General features: G+C 36.6%; 1 protein-coding gene across 1 annotated transcript; it reads left to right on the forward strand.

Moving 5' to 3' along the window:
• Positions 1–147: 147 nt before the first annotated feature.
• Positions 148–13,307, forward strand: LOC106166950 (peroxisomal ATPase PEX1). The gene is made up of 20 exons (XM_013545615.2): positions 148–400; positions 1,111–1,260; positions 1,784–1,867; positions 2,009–2,123; positions 2,491–3,668; positions 3,984–4,107; positions 4,365–4,587; positions 4,985–5,217; positions 5,366–5,536; positions 5,867–6,021; positions 6,630–6,804; positions 7,355–7,536; positions 7,947–8,081; positions 8,522–8,586; positions 9,290–9,349; positions 9,921–10,003; positions 10,560–10,663; positions 10,909–11,493; positions 12,143–12,309; positions 12,642–13,307. Exons 1-20 carry the CDS (start codon positions 281–283, stop codon positions 12,724–12,726), a joined length of 4,194 nt encoding a protein of 1,397 aa, XP_013401069.2. The 5' UTR covers positions 148–280; the 3' UTR covers positions 12,727–13,307.
• The last annotated feature ends 7,513 nt before the right edge of the window (positions 13,308–20,820 follow it).

Raw genomic sequence — 20,820 nt, forward strand, 5'->3', positions numbered from 1 at the left:
ATACTGCTCTTTCTGAAAAAAAATGTAGTTTTATATTAATTAGTAGATATATACATACAAACAAACTGTTTACGGCAAAGTTTAACTTTGGAGATAAGCTGGAAGTCCGACAACACAAATGGATCATCTCAACTAACACACTTCACACAACTAATCTCCTTTTCCTAGAGAACTTGACTTGTTTTCTCGACTTTGGCTCCTACTTTGTGATAAGCTAGCATATTATCGCTGAAATAGAAAATCTGGTGAATTCTGGGTGTCACACCCAAAGGGTGCGACGATGCAGGATCCCGCGGGTCAGTGCTGGGCCGCTGTGATTCGTGGGGGTCGAAATAAGAACTGTTTTGTTTCCCTGCCTCCGGCAAGCTGGACCTCGCAAAACACATTCGAAGATGGCAAGGTAAACAAACCAAAGATAGCTTAATGGAAGTCTTGGTATTAGATTAGACCTCTTTAGTAACAGAACAGCAGATTGCACCTTTCATGGGGTAATCAAAATCATTCACTGAAAATTTGGAGAAATGGAAATTTTGATTATTAGTCGAAGATGTAGGGGAGGGCGACAGGTCAGAAAATAGGTACTTCTTCAGGGGCACGTTGCATTTAGAATTTCTAACAGAAGGCGCATGAAAGGGTGGTGTTATAGTCAACGAGGGGGTTGGACTTCCAAACCAGGAGTATGCTGAGTAGAGAAATAATGTCTTGTATTCTGTTTCTTTTAAACTTTAACATTTTTGCTGTACATGCATGTGTGTGCGCATGTGTGTGCATGTGTGTGCATGTGTGTGTGTGTGTGTGTGTGCATGTGTGTGTGTGTGTGTGTGTGGGTGGGTGTATGTGTGTGTGTGTGTGTGTGTGTGCATGCGTGCATGCATGTGTGTGTGTGTGTGTGTGTGTTTGTGGGTGTGTGTATGGAATAACGACATACATATATCTTTGCTTTCTTCACCCCAAATGTGCCCATAAAATATAACACTAGCACTGAGCTTGCTCATGTTCCACTTTGTTGCACCTTTCAATGCACACTAAAATGTTATACCAACATGATATAATTACTAGAAGTACATGTATATATAGTACTATGTAGTAACATATATAATTGGGTTCCAGTTGCAGGTGTTCCAGCTTCAGTCCCAGAGTGGCAGGATAGCCTATGTCAGCTGGTCAGGGGGACTGACCACAGGGACCACAGGCTCTCAGGACACCATTGAACTCAATGGACTGTACGCAGACAAATTGGGCTTTAAGGTTGGAGAAGAGGTACCAGGAGATTTATCTATTAATTTTTTATTCTTATTGGTACTATAAGTATAGAGAGGAGGTGTGGAATTTTAATTAATTTTTTTTATAATTGTTGTCATTGCACAGTATAATTATGGTGAAGAAGTGTGGTGTTTGGGTTAAAAATATAGTTAGTCTTGTGGTGTACTTGTAGAATATTTCAGATGAGCTAATATTGAGTTCATTTTATATTTGAAAGACATCCTAATTCACTATTTCTATGACATAGCTAAATATAACCTGTTAAGGCAATTTTTTAATATTTATTATGTTTTTTTAAATATTTACATAACTGAGAGAATTATTTTGACATTGAGATATATTGTGTGTGTGTTTAAACAATAAACTGTTTCTATGCAAATTTAAATATAAGAATTAAGTACTCAAACTGGGATACACTGATAGGTTTATACTCAGATTATGGGTTAAAGGTCTTGTTTAGAGACAAATATGATTGTTTTAATTCTATATTTATATTTTTTTCTCTGCCCATTAATCTCAGGTCCTTGTGAAAGCTGTTCCCAGTGTGGCATCATGCACCAGGATATTTGTTGAACCTCTCTCCGTGGACGACTGGGAGATACTGGTAAGACAAACAGACCAAAAAAATACCATCAAGAAATGTTTGTGAAGTAATCAAAGAGAATTTGAGGCAATGCTTAATAATTTGTGTGAGAGTATTTTTGTAATTTTAGAGTAATCAACTGGCTTCTTAACTTATTTCCAGGAACTCCACTCCAGTTTCCTAGAGAGTCATCTCCTCAATCAGCTCCGGGTGGTGTGGCCCCAGCAAGTGATGCCACTCTGGGTGGAGGGGGCCGTCTGTATTTTTGTCACAGTGGGTGAGTGCTGTGATAAGTACATGTGCGTGTGTGTACTATAGTACATTTATGTGTAATTATGTGTTACTTGTGCTTGTATATGTTTACACCACAATTGGTGTTTCTGTCCAAATATTGATCTTTTTAATTAGTTAGTCCATGCAGCCTCCAACACCATCCTATATCTTGCCCCCCACCCCCTGTCAATTAAAAGTATGGGCTGGGAACTCATCAATATGACTTATTTCACTTGTTTACAATATTATTGGCATTTATTCTCATTCATAAAAACAAACATTTCCATGAACTTTACAAAGTATAAGTTACCCGTAGGGAAATCTTTTACTATGCATTTTTAAATCATTCTTCATTTTATCTGTTTCTATAGCGTCCATGGAACCCAATGTCCCATGTGCTTTACTGGAACAACACACAGAGGTCGTCATAGCACCCAAGGTCAGGGAATCTGGGTCAAGGTCAAGCACATTCAAGCCCAAAGCAAAGGAAGACGACAAACTGAACAAAGGAAAAAATCAAAAAGCTAGTGCAAATGAAGAGCACTCAAAAGTGACAAAGATGATGAATGGGGCTATTGTGGATGATGTAAAAACCCATAGCGAGGAGCATCAGAGGAATTATGAACTTTCTGAAAGCAAGTCAGCTCAGGCTTCAAACATAAGGGGGATTTATGACTTCTTCAAATTCATAATCAAGGGACCTCAGGCTCCTCTCGGTTTAGAAATGTCATCTGACCTTCACCATGGAACAAGGTCGGAAATTCTGGACATGGACGTCAACATGGTGCTGAGAGTCCAACCAATGAAATGTTTGGACACTTTGGAACTTATGTCAGAAAATGGAAGCCATGATTTGAGTGGTCAGTCTTCAGAAACCACTTTTCTTTTACAGCCTACAACTGTTTACATCTCTGCAAATACTCTGCTACAACATGGCTACGTGGACATTGACGCCATGTGTCCATCATTTTTAGCTAAGTTGACCAAACTTCCATCCCCCAAAGAAAAACGGGAGATTGCAAAAAGGGCAGCTGCAAAAACTAAAACTGACAAGAACTTGAAAGACAAGGCCAAAGGTCAACCTGGTGACCATGACAACAAGGTCAAAGCTGAAGAGGGTCAGAGTATCGTAGTGCGTGTTGTGGTGGTGAATGCTCAGTACGTTGTGCCATCCAGAGCAAAGACTCCTACAGAGAACGAAATTGTCATGAAAGGAAACATATACGCAAAGAAAAAAGTTACATTTGGTGAAGAAGCTGATAACATTTTTGAAGGTGACGAAAAACTTGGTTCTGGGGGTGAATTCCACAGTGGTGGAAGAGTTCATTCTGAAACAGTAATACTTGGAGGTGGAAGAGTTCATTGTGGTGCTGGTGTTGAAGTAAGCAGGACCAAGTTGCTGGAGACGGTATCGGATGGTCACATTCTTCTTCCAGAGTTCCTGAGAAGACAAGGGAGTCTGGGAGCCTTCACCAGGGTCCACCTGGAGGGAATTCATTCTCACAGCTCTACATTCACTCAGCTGTCTCTGCACCCTCTTACACCAGTGGTGAGGAAAGTTTTATCTCTTTGGCTTTATTGATTGAAATTAATTGTACATGATTGTTACTGTACTAAGCACTTCCAATTCAGTGCCTTCTAAACGTAACATTATAGCAACGTTTTTCTGTCTGTATAAACTTTTGGAGCAAATCGTCAGACTTGTTTTAATAAATGCCATTTTTGTGATTCATAAATAACTTCAGGATGTATATTATTGTATTAAATGTATTATATGTGCTTTACCATCTTTGTATCAGCTATAACTCATGAGCATAATTTTCGAATCGTAAATGACCATTGAAGTAATCCTTATTCCATTCAGACAAAGAAATACACCAAGGAAATGTACAGAACTGCACTGAGAGTTTGGCTGAGACAGGCAGCAACTGAGAACTTCCCATTTATTATCACACAGGGCGCTTTGTTTAGTCTGCCACTAGGGGGAGGTAGGTCACTGGTCTGGGTGTTCCTTGATTGTGCTAGTTGTGCTCACAGTCTCACTTGTAGTAATGTTTCAATGTTTTAGTCAGTTGGTTTTAACATCCATTCAACACATTTTTGTAACACATTGAAGGAATTTGTGACAAATGTTGTGATTTTGTAGACTTGATTGTGTTTGAGTTAATGTCACACCTACCACAATGGATAAAATGATTGAATAACAATTCATTTATTGTGTATATGTATTTTTAATATATTTCAGAACACTCACAGGAGTTTCTCCTAACACTCCAGGGAGTAGAAGAAAGCCCAGACTCAACAGAAACGTATGCTCAACTGCAGGAGTCTTCCCTTGATGCTGTGAGGGTCAGAGTCACAGAACAAGTACGAGATTCAAAGAAACCCAGAGAGGTGGCTGCTGTACCAGCATCAAGTGTGGCAGAGGTGGACTGTCCTGTACCGGCTGTTGGAGTGGAAGATCTTGGGTAAAAGCTCTAATGGCAACATGTTCAATGGGCATTTTCAGTTGCTTCTCTGTAGATGTACTTAAAAGGTTTCATTAAATTTTTAAGCTAGCTTTGTGTCTTGGTATTCCAGGCTCATTTTAGCAGAGTTCTTACCTGTTGTCATGCTTTGGATTCAATATTGCTGAATACAGTGATAAACTTATTTAAAAAAACAGCATTTTTATGGATGTAATTTTTTTAAATTATTTTTTAGGGTATGCCAAATTCCACATTACTTATACATATGCATAACATGTAAACACTACATATATTCTTTTGTTTTAAAGAGCTCATTTTCATGTCATTCGCATATGTGAGATCTAGAATATGAATGAAAGTCTCTTCATCTCACTTCATAACAACTGTACAATTACAGCGGTATCAAGTCACTCTCCCAGCAAGCAATAGAATTTCTAGAATGCTCCATAGCACAGCGGCCATTGCCAAAACAGCTTCTAGATGGCAGCAGCAGTATTGCAAATGGCTGCCTCTTGGTGTGTGGAAACAAGGGGTGTGGAAAGAGCAGCTTCACCAGAGGTCTCTGTGCCAAGCTGAGCCAGCCACCGAACCTGGCATATGTGGAAATAGTGGAGTGTAAAAGTCTTAAAGGTAGGACTGTAGAAGTGAAAGTAGAATTTTTTTTTCAACTTATAAAGAATGTGACAGTTAGAGTCTGTGTCAACTACATGATTATATAACTGGGAAGATTACTTCAAATGTTAGCTGTAAAGATTTATATCTATATTCTGTCACCCAGGGAAAAGAATAGAAGTCATCCAGACCATTCTTCGCCAGGTCTTCAACGAAGCTGCATGGCGACAGCCTGCTGTGATCTTATTGGATGATTTGGATCATGTGACCAGTTCTCCCAGAAGCCCTGAAATGGAACTGACAGGAGAGGCAATGTACAATGCCGAGGTGGCTGAAGGTGAAGAAACAAGTGGGAGTTTGTTGAGTCTAGGTCTTTTGTAAAGATAAAAGATGAAATATTTATCATCCATTCAAACTTATTCATTGGAAAAAATATTTTTGGTTTTTGACAATTTATAATTATTTTATCAGGAGTTAATTTCTCTTTAATTTGATATTGAATTTTCTCTAAAATTTCAGATTTATTTAAGGACATTTACACACAACAGCCATAATACAAAAACATATTACTTACTTACTAAACTAACTTTGTGAACTTATATACTTTGCACTTACTAGCTTGTGTGTCTCCTATAACTAGCATTATTTTTAATGTGGCATTTTACAGCTGTGAAAGACATCCTAATGTCAGAGGTGGCAGAGAGGTCAAAGGTCGTTGTCATAGCAACCAGTGCATCGCGTCTATCTCTGAATCAGATTTTAGTCCCTTCTAGAGGAGCTCACATCTTTCAGGAAGTCTTACAAATAAAACCACCACAACAGGTATGGGGTACTCTAGACTCAAGCTAAAACTTGAATTGTAATTGTGGCCCACTGGCATGTTGTTGACAGAGTATGATCAGTTTGAATTGTGATAATTCAATCCTGGAAAAGATGTTGCATGTGTGGAGGAGTTGGTCCAATTTGCAGTAGTTGTGGTTAATTATGATATTGTTTATTTTCCTGAAGATTCTGGGTGGTCATCCTCATTAACACAAACTAGTCAATTAAGCAACCTGGGTTGGTCTCTGTGGATAGGGACATTTTGCTGAAATGTTAATTAACTGAATAGTTTTGAAAGCACTGATATTTAGTCCTTTTCTAAAAATCTTATTTATTTATTTATTTATTTATTTATTTATTTATTTATTTATTTATTTATTTATTTATTAGTAGCTCTCCCCCCAAAAAAAGTTTTTGAAAGCAGGCTGAATGCAGCAATATAATCTAACAGACAAGAGAGGAAAGCGACAGATTAAACTAATCTTTAAAAAAAGCTTTTTTAATCTCCTGTTGCGGGACATGGGCATAAGCCTTTTTTGTTTTCATTGGTTTGTTTTAGTTGTTTAAGGAGTTCAGATGAATTGAAAACTTTTATTTGCTGTTTTAAGGCACAAAGAAAAGAGATCCTGACATCCGTTCTCTACAGTAAGGGGGTGGTGGACCCCAGAACTGTGACAGAAGTCAATCTGGTGTCCATAGCCTCAAAGACAGAGGGGTTTCAGGCTAGAGACTTGGTGAAAGTGGTGGAGAAAGCTATACATGCTCATCTGCTGACACACACAGGTGAGAGTGAAAAAACAGGTGCCCTTTTATGACCCCATAGTATTGACAGGACAGTGAGAGAGAACTGTAGACAGGCACTGGTGAGGTTGAAAACCAAGTTTATATCATAGTATGACAAATCTGGACAAACTTTTTAAAATTTGCTTGTTTTCTAGTTTTGATGAATTTTTTCAAAATGAAAAAAATACATCAGTAGATAATTATTTTCTAATTTCTTCTGAGTTTCTCATTACCAAAACCTTTTTCAAATTTTCACCATACACCTTTCTGGGTCCCCAAGTTGCAGTGCATTCACACTACCACTTCTGTATGCCAGAAGATATATATATATATATGCTTTCTCTTATCCTAAAATCTTGTCATATGTTTCTTTTAGTTTTTGATGTTATGTTGTATATGTTGAGCACAAGGGAACAGAAATTATCTGTAGTCATTCTGCACTGTGTTATGAATAGGACCACATGTTATAAAGGGTATTGCAATCAAGCACTACTCTCTACCATACAGTGTGGCCAGATGAATGAGAATATAACCATTTGTATTTTTTCAGTCTCAGCCAGCAGTGAACTGGTGCTGACAGATGAGGATTTTGAAGCAGCTCTTGATGGGTTTACGCCAGCGTCTCTGAGGGACGTCCCCCTACACACCCCCGGGGAGTTAGGCTGGGGAGACGTGGGGGGTCTGCAAGAGGTCCGAAACACTTTGCTGGAAACCTTACAGTGGCCCTCAAAGGTACCAGTACACCCCATCTGCATATGATGTGTGTGTATGATATATAATGATAATATTAATTAATATTTTATCCACTTACTTTGACAAGACCAGTGGACAATTATATTGGACTTCCATCTTTCTCTGTCCTCAGTCTTCTCTGTGCATTAATACATATTCTAAGCATCATCATCATTATTACTATTATTTAGTCTAGCTGTTTACAGGTGTTATTCTATTGTTACTAAGACCTTAAACAATAGGTTAACTCATTTTGATTGAGTACAGTCATGTTGGCAGCCTTATGGTATCCCTCTGTACTAGTATGTGAGGCTTTACCAGCCGAGTACTTTATCCAGTGAGAGGTAGCTGATGTTTGATATTTAATTCTGCTCACTGGATATAATAAGGAGATTTATTTCAATTTCTAGTACCCAGTATTGTTCAGTCACTGCCCGCTACGGCTAAGATCAGGCCTTTTGTTGTATGGAGCCCCAGGAACAGGCAAGACACTACTGGCAGGGGTAGTAGCCAAGGAATGTGGCCTGAACTTTATTAGTATTAAGGTAAGACTTCTCTGTAACTTCATCATTACTTACGTATAAACCTCAAGGTTAGAATTTCCATGAACTTAATGAGTATTAACTTCATTATAAAGGTTAGACTTCCCATAGATTTCATCAGTATTAACACATAATGGAGGGTCTTCCTAGAACTTTCATCGGTAGTAATTAATTATCTTAAATGTTTGACCTTGCATGCACTGCATGTGATTAAGTATCTTAATATTAAAATTATCAAGTTGAAACTTACGTATGAAGATTTGCGTTCTGATATTTCCATAATCATCTGTAAGATTTTCAAAAACCAATGAGCTTATGCAGAGATGTAATGAGATTTGATGTTCCTTGCTTTTTAAAATGAAAAACAAGAATATGTAATAAAATGTGTATCTTATAACACTAATATATTTATCATTTGTTTTATTATATTTTCTTTTTCCTAGGGTCCAGAACTTCTAAGTAAATACATAGGTGCCAGTGAGCAAGCAGTGAGAGATACTTTTACCAGGTAATGGTGAACAACGTATTAGTTATAAAAATGAAGTAATTATTGTCCAGTCAACAGCTTAATATTGAAATAGTTACCTCCAGTATTTTGATGTTTGCCCAGAACATCTTCATCAGGGAAATGAGGCCATTGGAGGTAAATATATGGAGGTAACTATCTCAATATAAAGCTCCTGACTGATGAAAAATTACTTCATTCTTATAACATAACACAGCTGATGAAATTCTATTCTGACGTCCATATGAGTTAGGTTGTCATGAAGAAAAAATAAATTTATATGTTCATTAATTGGTGTTATCTATGCAACTGATACTATAATTTTTCAAATGAAATAACTTTTATGTTGTGTAATCATGATAAGGTGTTCAAACAAATACCCCCATATCTAATGATAATTATAACCAAAAGCTAAAATAGGGGAAATCCTTTTTATGCAATACTTAATCACACAATCATCAAATCTAGCAAATTATTCCTATCCTGCAAAACATGGAGGGTTATAAAAGACGGATGTAGAGTGTTTCTAAGGTGACATTAGATCTGGTTCACTCAGGATGTAAAATTTATCTATTTTTTCTTTATGTGATATTTTTGTACATATAATTTTGTGCATCATGATTACCATTCATGTGGTAGTTCTTCAGTGAGTCTTCTAAAATGAGTTGCATATTCCTTCAGTATTTTTTTTTTCAATATATTTCAGAGCTCAAAGTGCCAAACCTTGTATCTTATTCTTTGATGAGTTTGATGCCTTGGCTCCACGGTAAGTTTGATTCCAGTTAACCTACTTGCATATATTAATTTAAAATAAAGGTTGTTTCTGATATCCCTTAAGGCCAGTCATCTTTTCCATTGTGGTAGTGACTGGATCTTTTCAATGGGAAAACAAATTAAATTTGGAATCATTAAAAATTGTATTTCTGTGTAGCATTAAATTCAGTGGTGTTTGTACAATATTGAAAAGCATTAAAGAGAAGCCTGCTTTTCAGTTTTTTTGCTACCACTTGATAGGAGGAATATTCTGATATTACAAACCACTTACAAACTTATGACTTAAAGAAGTACAGTATCTGTAAAATTCACAATTTTTCCCATTGAAAAGATGGAGTCATTATGATATTTTATAATAGTAATGACCACTTTGATATGATTATCCACAGTTAGAATAATAGGCAAATAATGACAACTTCAGAATAAAGAAGCTGCCTTATGTTGAATCTCAAAGTTCTGTCTAGTAACATACTACTCAGTGTATACTTCATTTTTTTAAAAGTGGTACATATTTTATATTGACCAGTCTATATATGTCATAGTGACAAGTCTGTATATTCCAGGCGCGGTCACGACAGCACTGGTGTCACTGACCGAGTGGTCAACCAACTATTGACCCAGCTTGATGGAGTGGAAGGATTGGATGGTAAGAAATAAGAACTTGATATTATTATATCTGACCAGACCAAGACTGCAGATTTTATATTTTGTGATGCTAAATACTAGAAAAAGAGAGTATGGTCACTTTCAGAACAAGCTGATCTGAGATTTAATTGTTGTGCTCCTGCGGGGATGGCACATATGAGTGTCCATTGGGGGATAAGGCAACTAAGAAAGATTGTTGAAATGGCAGGTAATGTAATTGGAACGGATCATACCCCCATTCATTCCATTTATCTCAATAGGGTTAAAAATAAAACAGCTTCCATCATGATTGATACCACTCACCCATCTCAAACCCTATTCAAATTTTTACCCAGTAACTCAAGGCTTTTAGTTTTTAAGGGTAGTAAGCGATTTTTATCTAGCTTTTATCTTTCCGCAGTAACAATTTTTAATACTAATACATAGTTTCATTCTAGTACATTTAAATAGTTTTGTTCAACAATGGCACTATTACAAGGCAAAAGATTCCTGATTTTATACATTTGCATTTTATTAGTTTAATATATTATTATCTCAGTCTTATCTCTGTTTACCAGGCGTGTATGTGCTGGCTGCCACTAGTCGTCCTGACCTAATAGACCCCGCCCTCCTCAGACCTGGACGCTTGGACAAAAGTCTTCACTGTGGACTGCCCACACAGGTAATATAATATAATGTAATGTAATGTAATGTAATGTAATGTAATGTAATATAATATAATATAATATAATATAATATAATATAATATAATATAATATAATAATTTAATATAATGTTATGTGAAATGATGTTATGTGATACGATACAATTTCATTGTCATTCGTGTTGTATATTTAACTGAGAGGTTGATCCTTATATATTTAAAATAATGAAAATTCATCAAAAATGCTATGGCCACCATTCCAGGCAGAGAGGCTGGACATCCTCCGTGTCCTTACCAAGCAGGTCAACATGGCAGAGGACGTTGACCTTGAGGTCATCGCCCAGAAATGTCACCACTTCACTGGAGCCGATTTCAAAGCCTTGTTGTACAATGCTCAGTTGGAGGCTATCCACGACAGGGTGAAAATACCAGGAACCTCCACAGCAGCCACAGAGAGACCAGACACCCTCAAAGATATGGTAACTTCTGCCTTAGATAATGGAAACGGCCTGAATACTGAATTTAGATCACCTTATGACCTTGACCCTAATTCACAGAATGGCCTTGACCTCATGCCACATGAGGACAGCAATTCTGTTGCAAGTTATTCTTCAGTGTCAGACACTTCTACAACAGATAGAAAACAGACTGCAGTGATCATTGAGAAAGAGCAACCAAATAAAATCAAGACAAAGAAAGGAAGAGGGGCTAAAACAAAAATGGATGGCAAAGATTTGGAGAGAGGCAGGACTGAGGTTGAGCACGATGAAGATGTTACATACATTCCAAGTATAGAGGAAGGCCCTGTGAAACTGAGAGAAGAAACAAAGGACAGGTTGACTTCTGAGGTAAAAAAAATGACTTTGAGGTGATAAATTGAATTTTATTGATACAAAAACTGCATTGTACTCCATTCATTCCAGGAGAAATGAAATGCATTAATTTTTCACCTAATTTGGAGCTTAAGTTAGGTTATAAGTCTCAAACATCCCATGCACCATTAGCCCTACAATTTAAATTAAAGAAATGTCATTTATTTCATTACACATGATCTCAGATGTGACATGTACATGTACTCCTTGGCTAGTGGGTGCGTCTGTGCCTTAAGTTCATAGAAGTGATAGGCGCTTGTAAAAAAACAGGTCATTGAACCCAAATTGTTCCCATTAAAGAGCATGGCCTGACACCTTCAGGGAAAGATGTGGGTGTGCACTTAACTTTAAGGTTGATTTCACAAATATATATATTGAATTTGAGATATGTTGGCCTCATTTAAGGACAGTGTAATTAAAATTGAGAAATGTTTGACTTGGTATAAATGACATTTTATTTCTCTGAGAAGTATTTTAGCCTCTAGCAAGAAATGTTAAGTTTGACTTAGTATATACAGTTCAGTTTTGTTTTTATAAAATAATTTTACCTCATTTAACATCAGCAGAATTGAGACAATTTCTTAAAGACAATTATTTAATATATTTTTGGGATATTTTATTTCAGGTCAGCAGAATTAAGTCAAAGATTACTCAGAAAAACTTAGATGGTCATCAAGACTCGACCAGCAAACTGACCACTGCCGTCATGATTAGCCAATCGCATCTCTTCAAATCTGCTGCTGCAATGAAGCCATCTGTGTCTGCTGCTGAGAGAGAAAAATACAGAAAAATGTAAGTTGAACTTCAGTTTGTTTTATGTGAACCAACCTTTAAACATAAAAGTAGAAAAAAAGTCCTTCCAAATTAATGTTTTATGGATAAACTTTTAAAATACAGATTAAAGGAAGCACTGAGTGGATTTCAATTTTAATTCTTTCTAACAATAATTTAGTGTCACAGTGTTATTATGCAATTTCCCTGAATTCATCAGTTGTAACTGTTTTAAATTTTTTAGTGTCTCCTTTGTTCTTCCTTAACAACCAACATGATTTGAACCTAATTTAATAATTGAAGAATAAAAAAGTATTTTCACCCAGTATATCTTATTTGATGATTCCCCCTAGCTATGAGCAGTTTGTGTTGTCCAAAGGAGGCGGATTCAGCAACAAGGAAGAAATGGCACAGAAGAAAAGACTGACACTGGCTTAATTCAAAATTTACCAAGAAAATGAGTATTTCTGTCTCATTCTTTCTCTCTCTCTCTCTCTCTCTCTCTCTCTCTCTCTCTCTCTCTGAGGTAGATTCTGAATTGAGCATATGATGTCTAGAAAACCATGACAAGTGACAAGATTATGATATGTCAGAATATCAGAATAGGGAATAGGATGGAGTAAGGCAACAAATTAGTGATGGAATGCTTTCTTTCAAATAAAGTAGATGCTTTTTTTATTTCATTTGATTCCATTAGGGAGAATGTATACTGTATATTAATTTGCTATTTTTAGTTCTGATTTATGTGAAATACTAGGACAAATATTGTATGATTATTATTATTTTTTTACAATTTTATTTTGAATGAATGAAGGCACAAACATATGTTTGCACTTGCCTTGTTGGAATTTTAAGAACCTTTTGATCAAGTTATTTCATTTTTTAATTAGAACACTAAATATTTTTATGTTAATATACTCTATCTCGGCAACATATGCTGAGAATAAGATATTGTTACCAAACTTATGATTGTTATTAATATTTATATGGAATAAATAGGTAATTAAGAAACTTTCTAATTTTTTGTACCCTTTAGTTATTTTCCAAAGTGATAATTTATCACTTTTGAGTAAAAAAACTGGAAATTATTTATTATCAAAAATCATGAATTATGGCTTTTAAATGAATAACAGGAAGTTTGGCCAAGATTGCAAATTTTAAAAGGGCTTATATAAATTAGGCAATAATTATGATTAATTGAAAAAACTTGAATTTGAATGGGAAATCTCACACGTAGAGGCTTACCGTTAATTAAGTGCACTGATTTGTTTCCTGAAGTGGAGGATTTATTTTTCTGACATGAAGAATATGTTTCCTGGCGTGAAGAATTTTTTTTTCTGACATGTAGGATTAGATGTTGCCACCAGAGGACTGCTGCTAATGAGACAACAGACTGTTAATACAGTGACGTCAATATTTCGTAAATTATTTTTCTTTGCCTTGGGAGTCAACAGCTTAATTACTGTTTCAATGAGTTCTTTAACGTTTCAACCACTGAATGCATTATTGGGATTAAATTCACACACCGGGAGGTTTTCTCCGTGGGGTAAACGGGATTTTTACTCTGCCTAATCAACGTTTAATACCCACTGCCTGGATAACACCATGACTCTGTAACAATCTAGGAAAATTATGAAATCCTTAGCCCCCACCTGAGCGCAGAATTCTAGAATTCTGGCATCACACTGAGCACTGGCAGATATGAGTTGCGCTGGACTCAAAATCATGCAGAGATGTTAGGTGGCTGTACGTCTTGAACTGTAGACTAACTTCCATTGATTAGTATATGAAACCACATTCTGCTTCTAGACAAATAACTTCTAAGTACAATATATATAATATAATATTAATTTTATAATTTTATAGTAATTTTTATGCAATCTTATTAAGGTTTTTATTGATTTATTCTTTGCAAAAGTTTCAACAGTCAAATCGACAGTCCATAGTTTTTTTTAAATTATTCAATAATTTATTTGTTTTTGACAAGCCTTAAAATGATTTTTCAAATGGTAAAATGAAAACGCTTTCACGGCTTGAATCATATTAAGGAATGCTACTTCACAGTTTTCTTTTGCAAAATAATCTTGGGTTCGGTATCAGAAATAGCGAGAGGTTATCAATATAAAATGTTTTGGTAGGTAGTTATCTGTATGTTTGTGGGCTAACGCGAGTACAGCGTCATCGTAATGCTCTCTCTCTCTCTCTCTTCCTCTCTCTCTCTCACTCCATTCAAATCCACACAAAACTCTGATTTAACTCGGCGAACTCCCTGCCTTTGATCTCTTGCCCACTGCCATTTGTCATGGCTCCGAACCGAACACCGCAACTCCAGGAAACACTAGACAACATTCACGAAAATTCACTCAGCCCTTTGTAACAGCCATTTTATCTATTAAAAACACATCTCTTTGAACGAGTATGGGGTTCAGTGTTCTATGCTAGATTTTCACCCCGTAACAATGGAGGATTTTTTCACTATCATTTATCGAGGACGGCATCAGGGGTGTTCGCTTTGTGTTTGCTCCACTGGGGTCTTCTTGGTTGATCTTTAAATAATGGACTGAAGTGAGTGAGAGTCACCATTCGATACCCTTGATCTGTCTCTCGTGATAATGCTCCTAATATTGAGACCCAGCGGCGGTTATAATGCACAGAGACAAACAGGTTGTGTAATGACTGTCGGCCATTGGCAATGAATAGAAAGCACCTCATAGTGTTGATGTGTCAGGGCATTTGTCTTCATGTCTCTGTATCATTTGTTTGGACAGGCGGTGCAAATGTTGACAGTTTTGTATTTATTTATTTATTTATTTGATGATTCGCCTTTTCGTTTATTTATTTTTTAATTCACCAAATTATTCATTTATCAATGTATTCTTTTTTTTTTTTTTTTTTTTTCAATTTAAAATTGTTTGTTTCATTCTTATTCAGCTTCAATTGTTCCATTTTTGTTCCAATTTCACAGTGCAGCTCAATTCAAACCTGAACTAGTATGAATGTCGTCACAAGACGACCAATAGAGTGTTGTCAGTTTTAGTTAGCCATATGTGCCAGGACTGGTAGTCTGCTTGGAACCGTAGTCCGTTTCCCGTTACTTTGCACGGGGGATATTCGTCCCATATGTACTAACCCTAATACTCCATCTAACCCTAACCTGTAGTAATCGTATGGGACCCGGACTCCCATTCCTGTCCCCCCTGCTCTATGTGGCGCTGTACAGCTAGAGGGACAAACTCTCCACAAATTCGGTTTTTCAGAGTTTCAGACATACCTGAAGTAGTCACAATAAGGCAGGTCTGAACGTTGGCCTAAGCCTCTCCTTTACTCCACATTGCCATTTGGCTTTTGAGTCTCTAATTCGTTCCATCCGTTACCCGGAATTTTGTCCCAGCCCAAGATAATCTTGTGTTCCTATATACTCTTGTAACATTTAGCTCATAAGAGTGACAGTCAAGCACAGGGTTTGCTCTTTTTTTAACAACTATAATCCAGGGTGCCACTTGTCATATGTGCAACACCACACGTACGCAGACAATTTAGATGTTTTATTCATTCGAAATCCGTATATCACTACAGCCAGCCGACTTTTAGGTATTTGTATTTCTTCTTTTTTTATTTTCTCTGGGTCCACTGTCATTTCACTTATGCTGTTTCAATATTTTTAATAAATGTTACTTTTTACATATGAAATCAATGGCCATTATTCCGTTCACATAACCTGAACAATTTTCAGTTTGATATTCATGTATTGAAAGAAATTTAAAACAATCGCTTCATTTTGGGAATGGGATTTTGCTTTTATGAAGCTATCGACGTGTAACTTCAGTAACAAAATATGTAATGTTTGAAATATTAAAACGGTATTAGTTAAATGACAGCATACCTAGAGGAACGAAAAAAGAAGAAATACAAGCATCTCGACGCAGAATCAAAAGATATTTTCTCGAGTAATAATGGTGCGTATAGGATGTATGCATTACATAATATGTAGAAGCAAACAAGTGTTGAGAATATATTTTAACGGAACAGGTTTAGTTAATGATAAAAACATCATTGGCTTTTTTGATAATTAGATATGAAAAACTATACGTCTAACTTGGTTTTTGTCTTTGATCTTACAAAAGTTAACAGAAATAAACTTCGTTGTGTCAGATCCCCTTCGTTTCATTGCATATCTTATCTCATGGAGAACATATTTTCAAACTGAAATTGATTTTAAAAACTCCAAATGCGTCTGTTTTTTTTTTTTTTTTTTTTTTTTTTTTTTTTTTTTTTTGTAGCATATTTTAATTATAACACACACACAAACACACACACACACACACTTTTAAGATACTCTACTAAGATAAGTAATCAACTGACATCCATTGTAACCATTAAAATATGCTGTCACAAAACAAAAAAATAAAAAAAAATTTATCTGTGTCCTTTGAGTCTATACACTCCAGGAATATACTACAAATTATATATCGCATCAAATCCTGCTTCTACCTTCACAATATGTTCTCTTCTATCAATTATGGTCCATACAATAACTATTGCAGAGAGGTAAAATAAAAACATGAAAAAAGGGGATAAAAGACCTGCGGTTTCCTACGTAATATTCATCAATCTGATCTCCTATTAACTCCACTGTAAGAACCCTCTGGATATCCCGATTTCACAGCACTTCCCCTGCTGATTATCCTCCATTGAAATCACCCCCATAAAGCCTCTCTTGTTTCTCCCAGTCCAAGTCAAATTTCTGGCCGACCACTCCATCTCACTGAACAGCCACCGAGGCGTGATCTCGTCGAACAAAGGGTTAATTTGTAACGGTGAACAGAAAGTGGCGGCTTGCCGGTTATAGTTACAAATTTATCAACGACCTAAGCAAGCGTGGACAATCGCTAATGCGTCAAATCACGGAGTCGATCTCGGTGGTTATTTGCTGCTGGAAGGTAATGGAGAGATCTGCAATCAAAGGCGGGGAGAAATTTAGATGAAATGATTTTGTGCTGGCGCTTAGTGGTTTTTATTATAGATATCAATGCACATGAAAGAGGGGCATTCAATTAGGGAGAAAATTGAATTGGTCATGGAGAGTGAGGTGCTGGTTACTAATGGAGAACAGGTTGGATTCAGGGAGGGTCCATTATTGCTGTCCTCCTCCAAAGAAAATGAAAAAAGAAAGAAAATTAAAAGATATTAAATTAAGAAAAAAGGGGAAAAAAACAACTCACTTCCACCAAACTTTGAAAAAAAGACTTAGGTTCCAAATCTAGTGTAGATAGTGGTGGATACAGTTACAGTTTCTACTGAAAACTTCATTCAAACATCAGTATAGGATGTAAAAAAACTGTTCCCCTTCTCTGAGAGGTAATTATTGGCGAGGAGTGACATCTCAACCCGAAAATATTATGCTTGATATCACTCACCTGGAGGGTCTAAAGCTTTAGACCCATTTGAATTTCGGGCTATAGCCGTTTTGCATAACTGGGCTCAGACATTACATTGTAAAGCCGACTGATCTTGTAGGTATTGAGCTAGAACACCAGTCCATGTTTTTCCTTTAAACTGGTTAAAAATTCAACAAGGGCAAAAGGGTTGTTTGTCATTCTAGAAACAAGAAATCTCTTCCGGGACGTGCTAATTGATTCAGCGGTAGTGTTAATTGTTGGTTTGAAATTATCTGACGTGTAAATTAATGTCACCTATAGGAACTCTGTGTGTCTAGTTCTAGAGATTTCCACGGAACTGCACGTACCTGGAGGCACGTCTTGGCATTTTTTTCTCATATTTTAACATGTTTTTTTAAAGTGCACTCAACATGATATGTGAACAGAGGCACTATTAGCTTTGGTTTTCCTCGTCCAAAATTGCCCATGGAATATGAATCAAGTGCTGCGCTCTTGAAACTCGATTCAAAGTCTAGATTTTAGTGTGCATCTTGTAAGAGATGAGATGCATACTGAATCGGGAGAATTCAACAGCTCAACACATGGTTTTTATTTAGGGGCACATTTGGGACTTCGAAAGTCCATATACGTAATAACTCCGTGCACATATTATTTTGAGTACGGTACACATCTTGTACTTTTAAAAGTACTAAAAAAGGTGAACTATCAAGACTCTCCTAGCTCTTGGGGTACATCCTTTCACCTCCCTTCAGCTACCTTACTGGAAGTGCGGATGTGAAACAAGCCACATACGGTGTTTCCCTTAATTTGCCATCAGGTTTAAGATGAAATTAGGAACTTTGGACTTCCTCCATTATGGCTTGGCAATAAAGTCGCGATAATTTTCCTATGTTATATTGTTTTACGCCCATGACGAATTTCTGGAACTATATTTTCCTCATTCCGCTTCAATTTGCCTAGAAATATAGGCTTTTTTTAAAGTTGATATTTGGTGAAAATAAAAATAATTCCTTGCTCAGAACTTCTCTCAAGTATGCAGCGACATGAAAACGTAACACGGTTAGATGTTATATTATATCATATCTTCATATGCATAACGATATCACAGTGAATAAGAAGACAAAAATTCAACAAGATTCATAAAAACATTTCCTATTGGATGCCTTTTATTATGTTCCACTTTACTTGTAAGACTGAAACCCATCAGCCAAACCAGTGCCTATTTATTAGTAATGATATTTTACGGTGCAAAGCCGATCAGAGAAAATTATATCATAAAAAAGCAAATTAAACTGCAGTTGGATATGAAAAAAATCAATGGCAAACGCTTCATTACTGAGTCCGAATCGAATTCGAAGAAGATTAGACCTATTTGTGTTTTGTTCAATGACATCGTGGTTTTCGTAGCATTCTTGTATTAACTGTTATTGTTGACGCATATTACACGCATATTATCAGTCATCATTAAATTTATGGTGGCCTGTTTGCTGCATTTTAGCTACACTGATTTAATTTATTGCTATAGATAGTTTCTGAGATAATTGTGTATTTAATGTTTGTTTCATATAAAATTCGCCTTATTTATTAAACGTCAAATGAGTTCTGCGTTCTATATACCGTATCTCTTGGTGATGAATTCGTTGAAGACATCTTCGTTTTGCCTAATTCTTGTGTAAAAACATCAACATTTTACGTCTTTATTTCTGCAAAAGCCCACAATTAATAAACTCTAAGTATGTAACCCTCGAGGAATTTAATAGTCCGCTTATACCTATTTTATTTTGATTCTCTTCGAATGTATCACTCACGATTGTACCCCGTTTCTGGTCTGAAAATGGGAATAGTCTCACGCTTAATTAGCCGCGGTCATTAATTATCGCCACTAATTCAGCAATGCATTGACAACATATTGAGGGAGAACCACACGTTAAATCTTTTCAATTGCCAATAAACAAGATAATAGCATGTAAATCCTAGCTCGGTGTGCGAGATTACAATGACTCATAAGTGGAATCCACACGTCTTATTAATTCAATTATCCATCGATTTAGAAGACAATTTTCTAACAATCACCCTTTGTCAACGCCGGCGATTATCTTCGTGGCGCTGTCACAGCACATAAGATTCAACAAAGCGTCGCAGTCTGTGGAGTTTTTGTTAAAGAACAGTCAAAGGGGAGATTTGTTAAAAAAAGAGCTTTTTTAATTCTTTCAGGGCAAAATTGAGTGAGGGGGTGTGGTGAGAGACACTTAAAGGTGTTTGCAACTGTTGAATAAAAGGATAAAAAGCGGTATAAAGAGGGTTCTTTCCGCCTGCTCGTACACCGTGACGAAGCAGTGTACAGAAGAAAAGCGCGGCTTTTGAAAAGACTACATTTCCCCCACGACGGCGCTCTGTCACACAAGGGATAAGTAACGTCTCCCTCAAAGGCCGCTTTATAGTTCGCTTAAAATACATCTGGAAAGACAATACTGGTGTTCTATTTGAAACATTGTCGAATTTCGTTAATTCATTTATCAAAATGTCAGGTGCATTGTCCGTCTTGCAGGTGATACAAACGCCTGATTTTATTCCGATTCAGGTTGAATTACACTGGTTTAGAAAGCCGCTGAAAACCCCCCGTCCCTGGCTTTCCCGGCTCGTCCTTTGACTGCTCTCAGATCAAACTGCTAAGTAGAAATAGAGGAAGGCGCGGCATTGTCCCTTCTCGCGCGACTGAGGTGTGTGCAGCGGAAGCGTCTTCTAGGCTGGGCACGGGTGACGAGCTAGAGAGAATAGATAGAACATTACCGCTCTCCTCGACCAACGAAATGCACGTGAATATCCATGAAAGGCTCGGAAAGAAGCTTTTGTTTCTTGTCTCTTTCAGTGTGCTTAAGTTCTTGAAGTGATACATTTTGTAATCTCTTTCTATTCTGGGCGCGTCTCCTCACAAAGACCAGATGAAAAATGACGCAGTAGGGTGCCTTTGTTCGTAGAACACACAATCCACTTGAAGATATCATCGACTTTTGTTTCTTTGCCGTGAAAGGCAGTTTTATTTCATCTCTTTTTTTTCTGTAGGTAAGATCATGTCACCTTTGTGGGGAGAACACAACACAAGAGAAGACACCACCATTAATTGCGTTCTCTT

The sequence above is a fragment of the Lingula anatina genome, chromosome 10, assembly GCF_051362555.1.
Source record: "Lingula anatina isolate TDL-2025a chromosome 10, LinAna3.0, whole genome shotgun sequence".
NCBI classification, from domain to species: Eukaryota; Metazoa; Brachiopoda; class Lingulata; order Lingulida; family Lingulidae; genus Lingula; species Lingula anatina.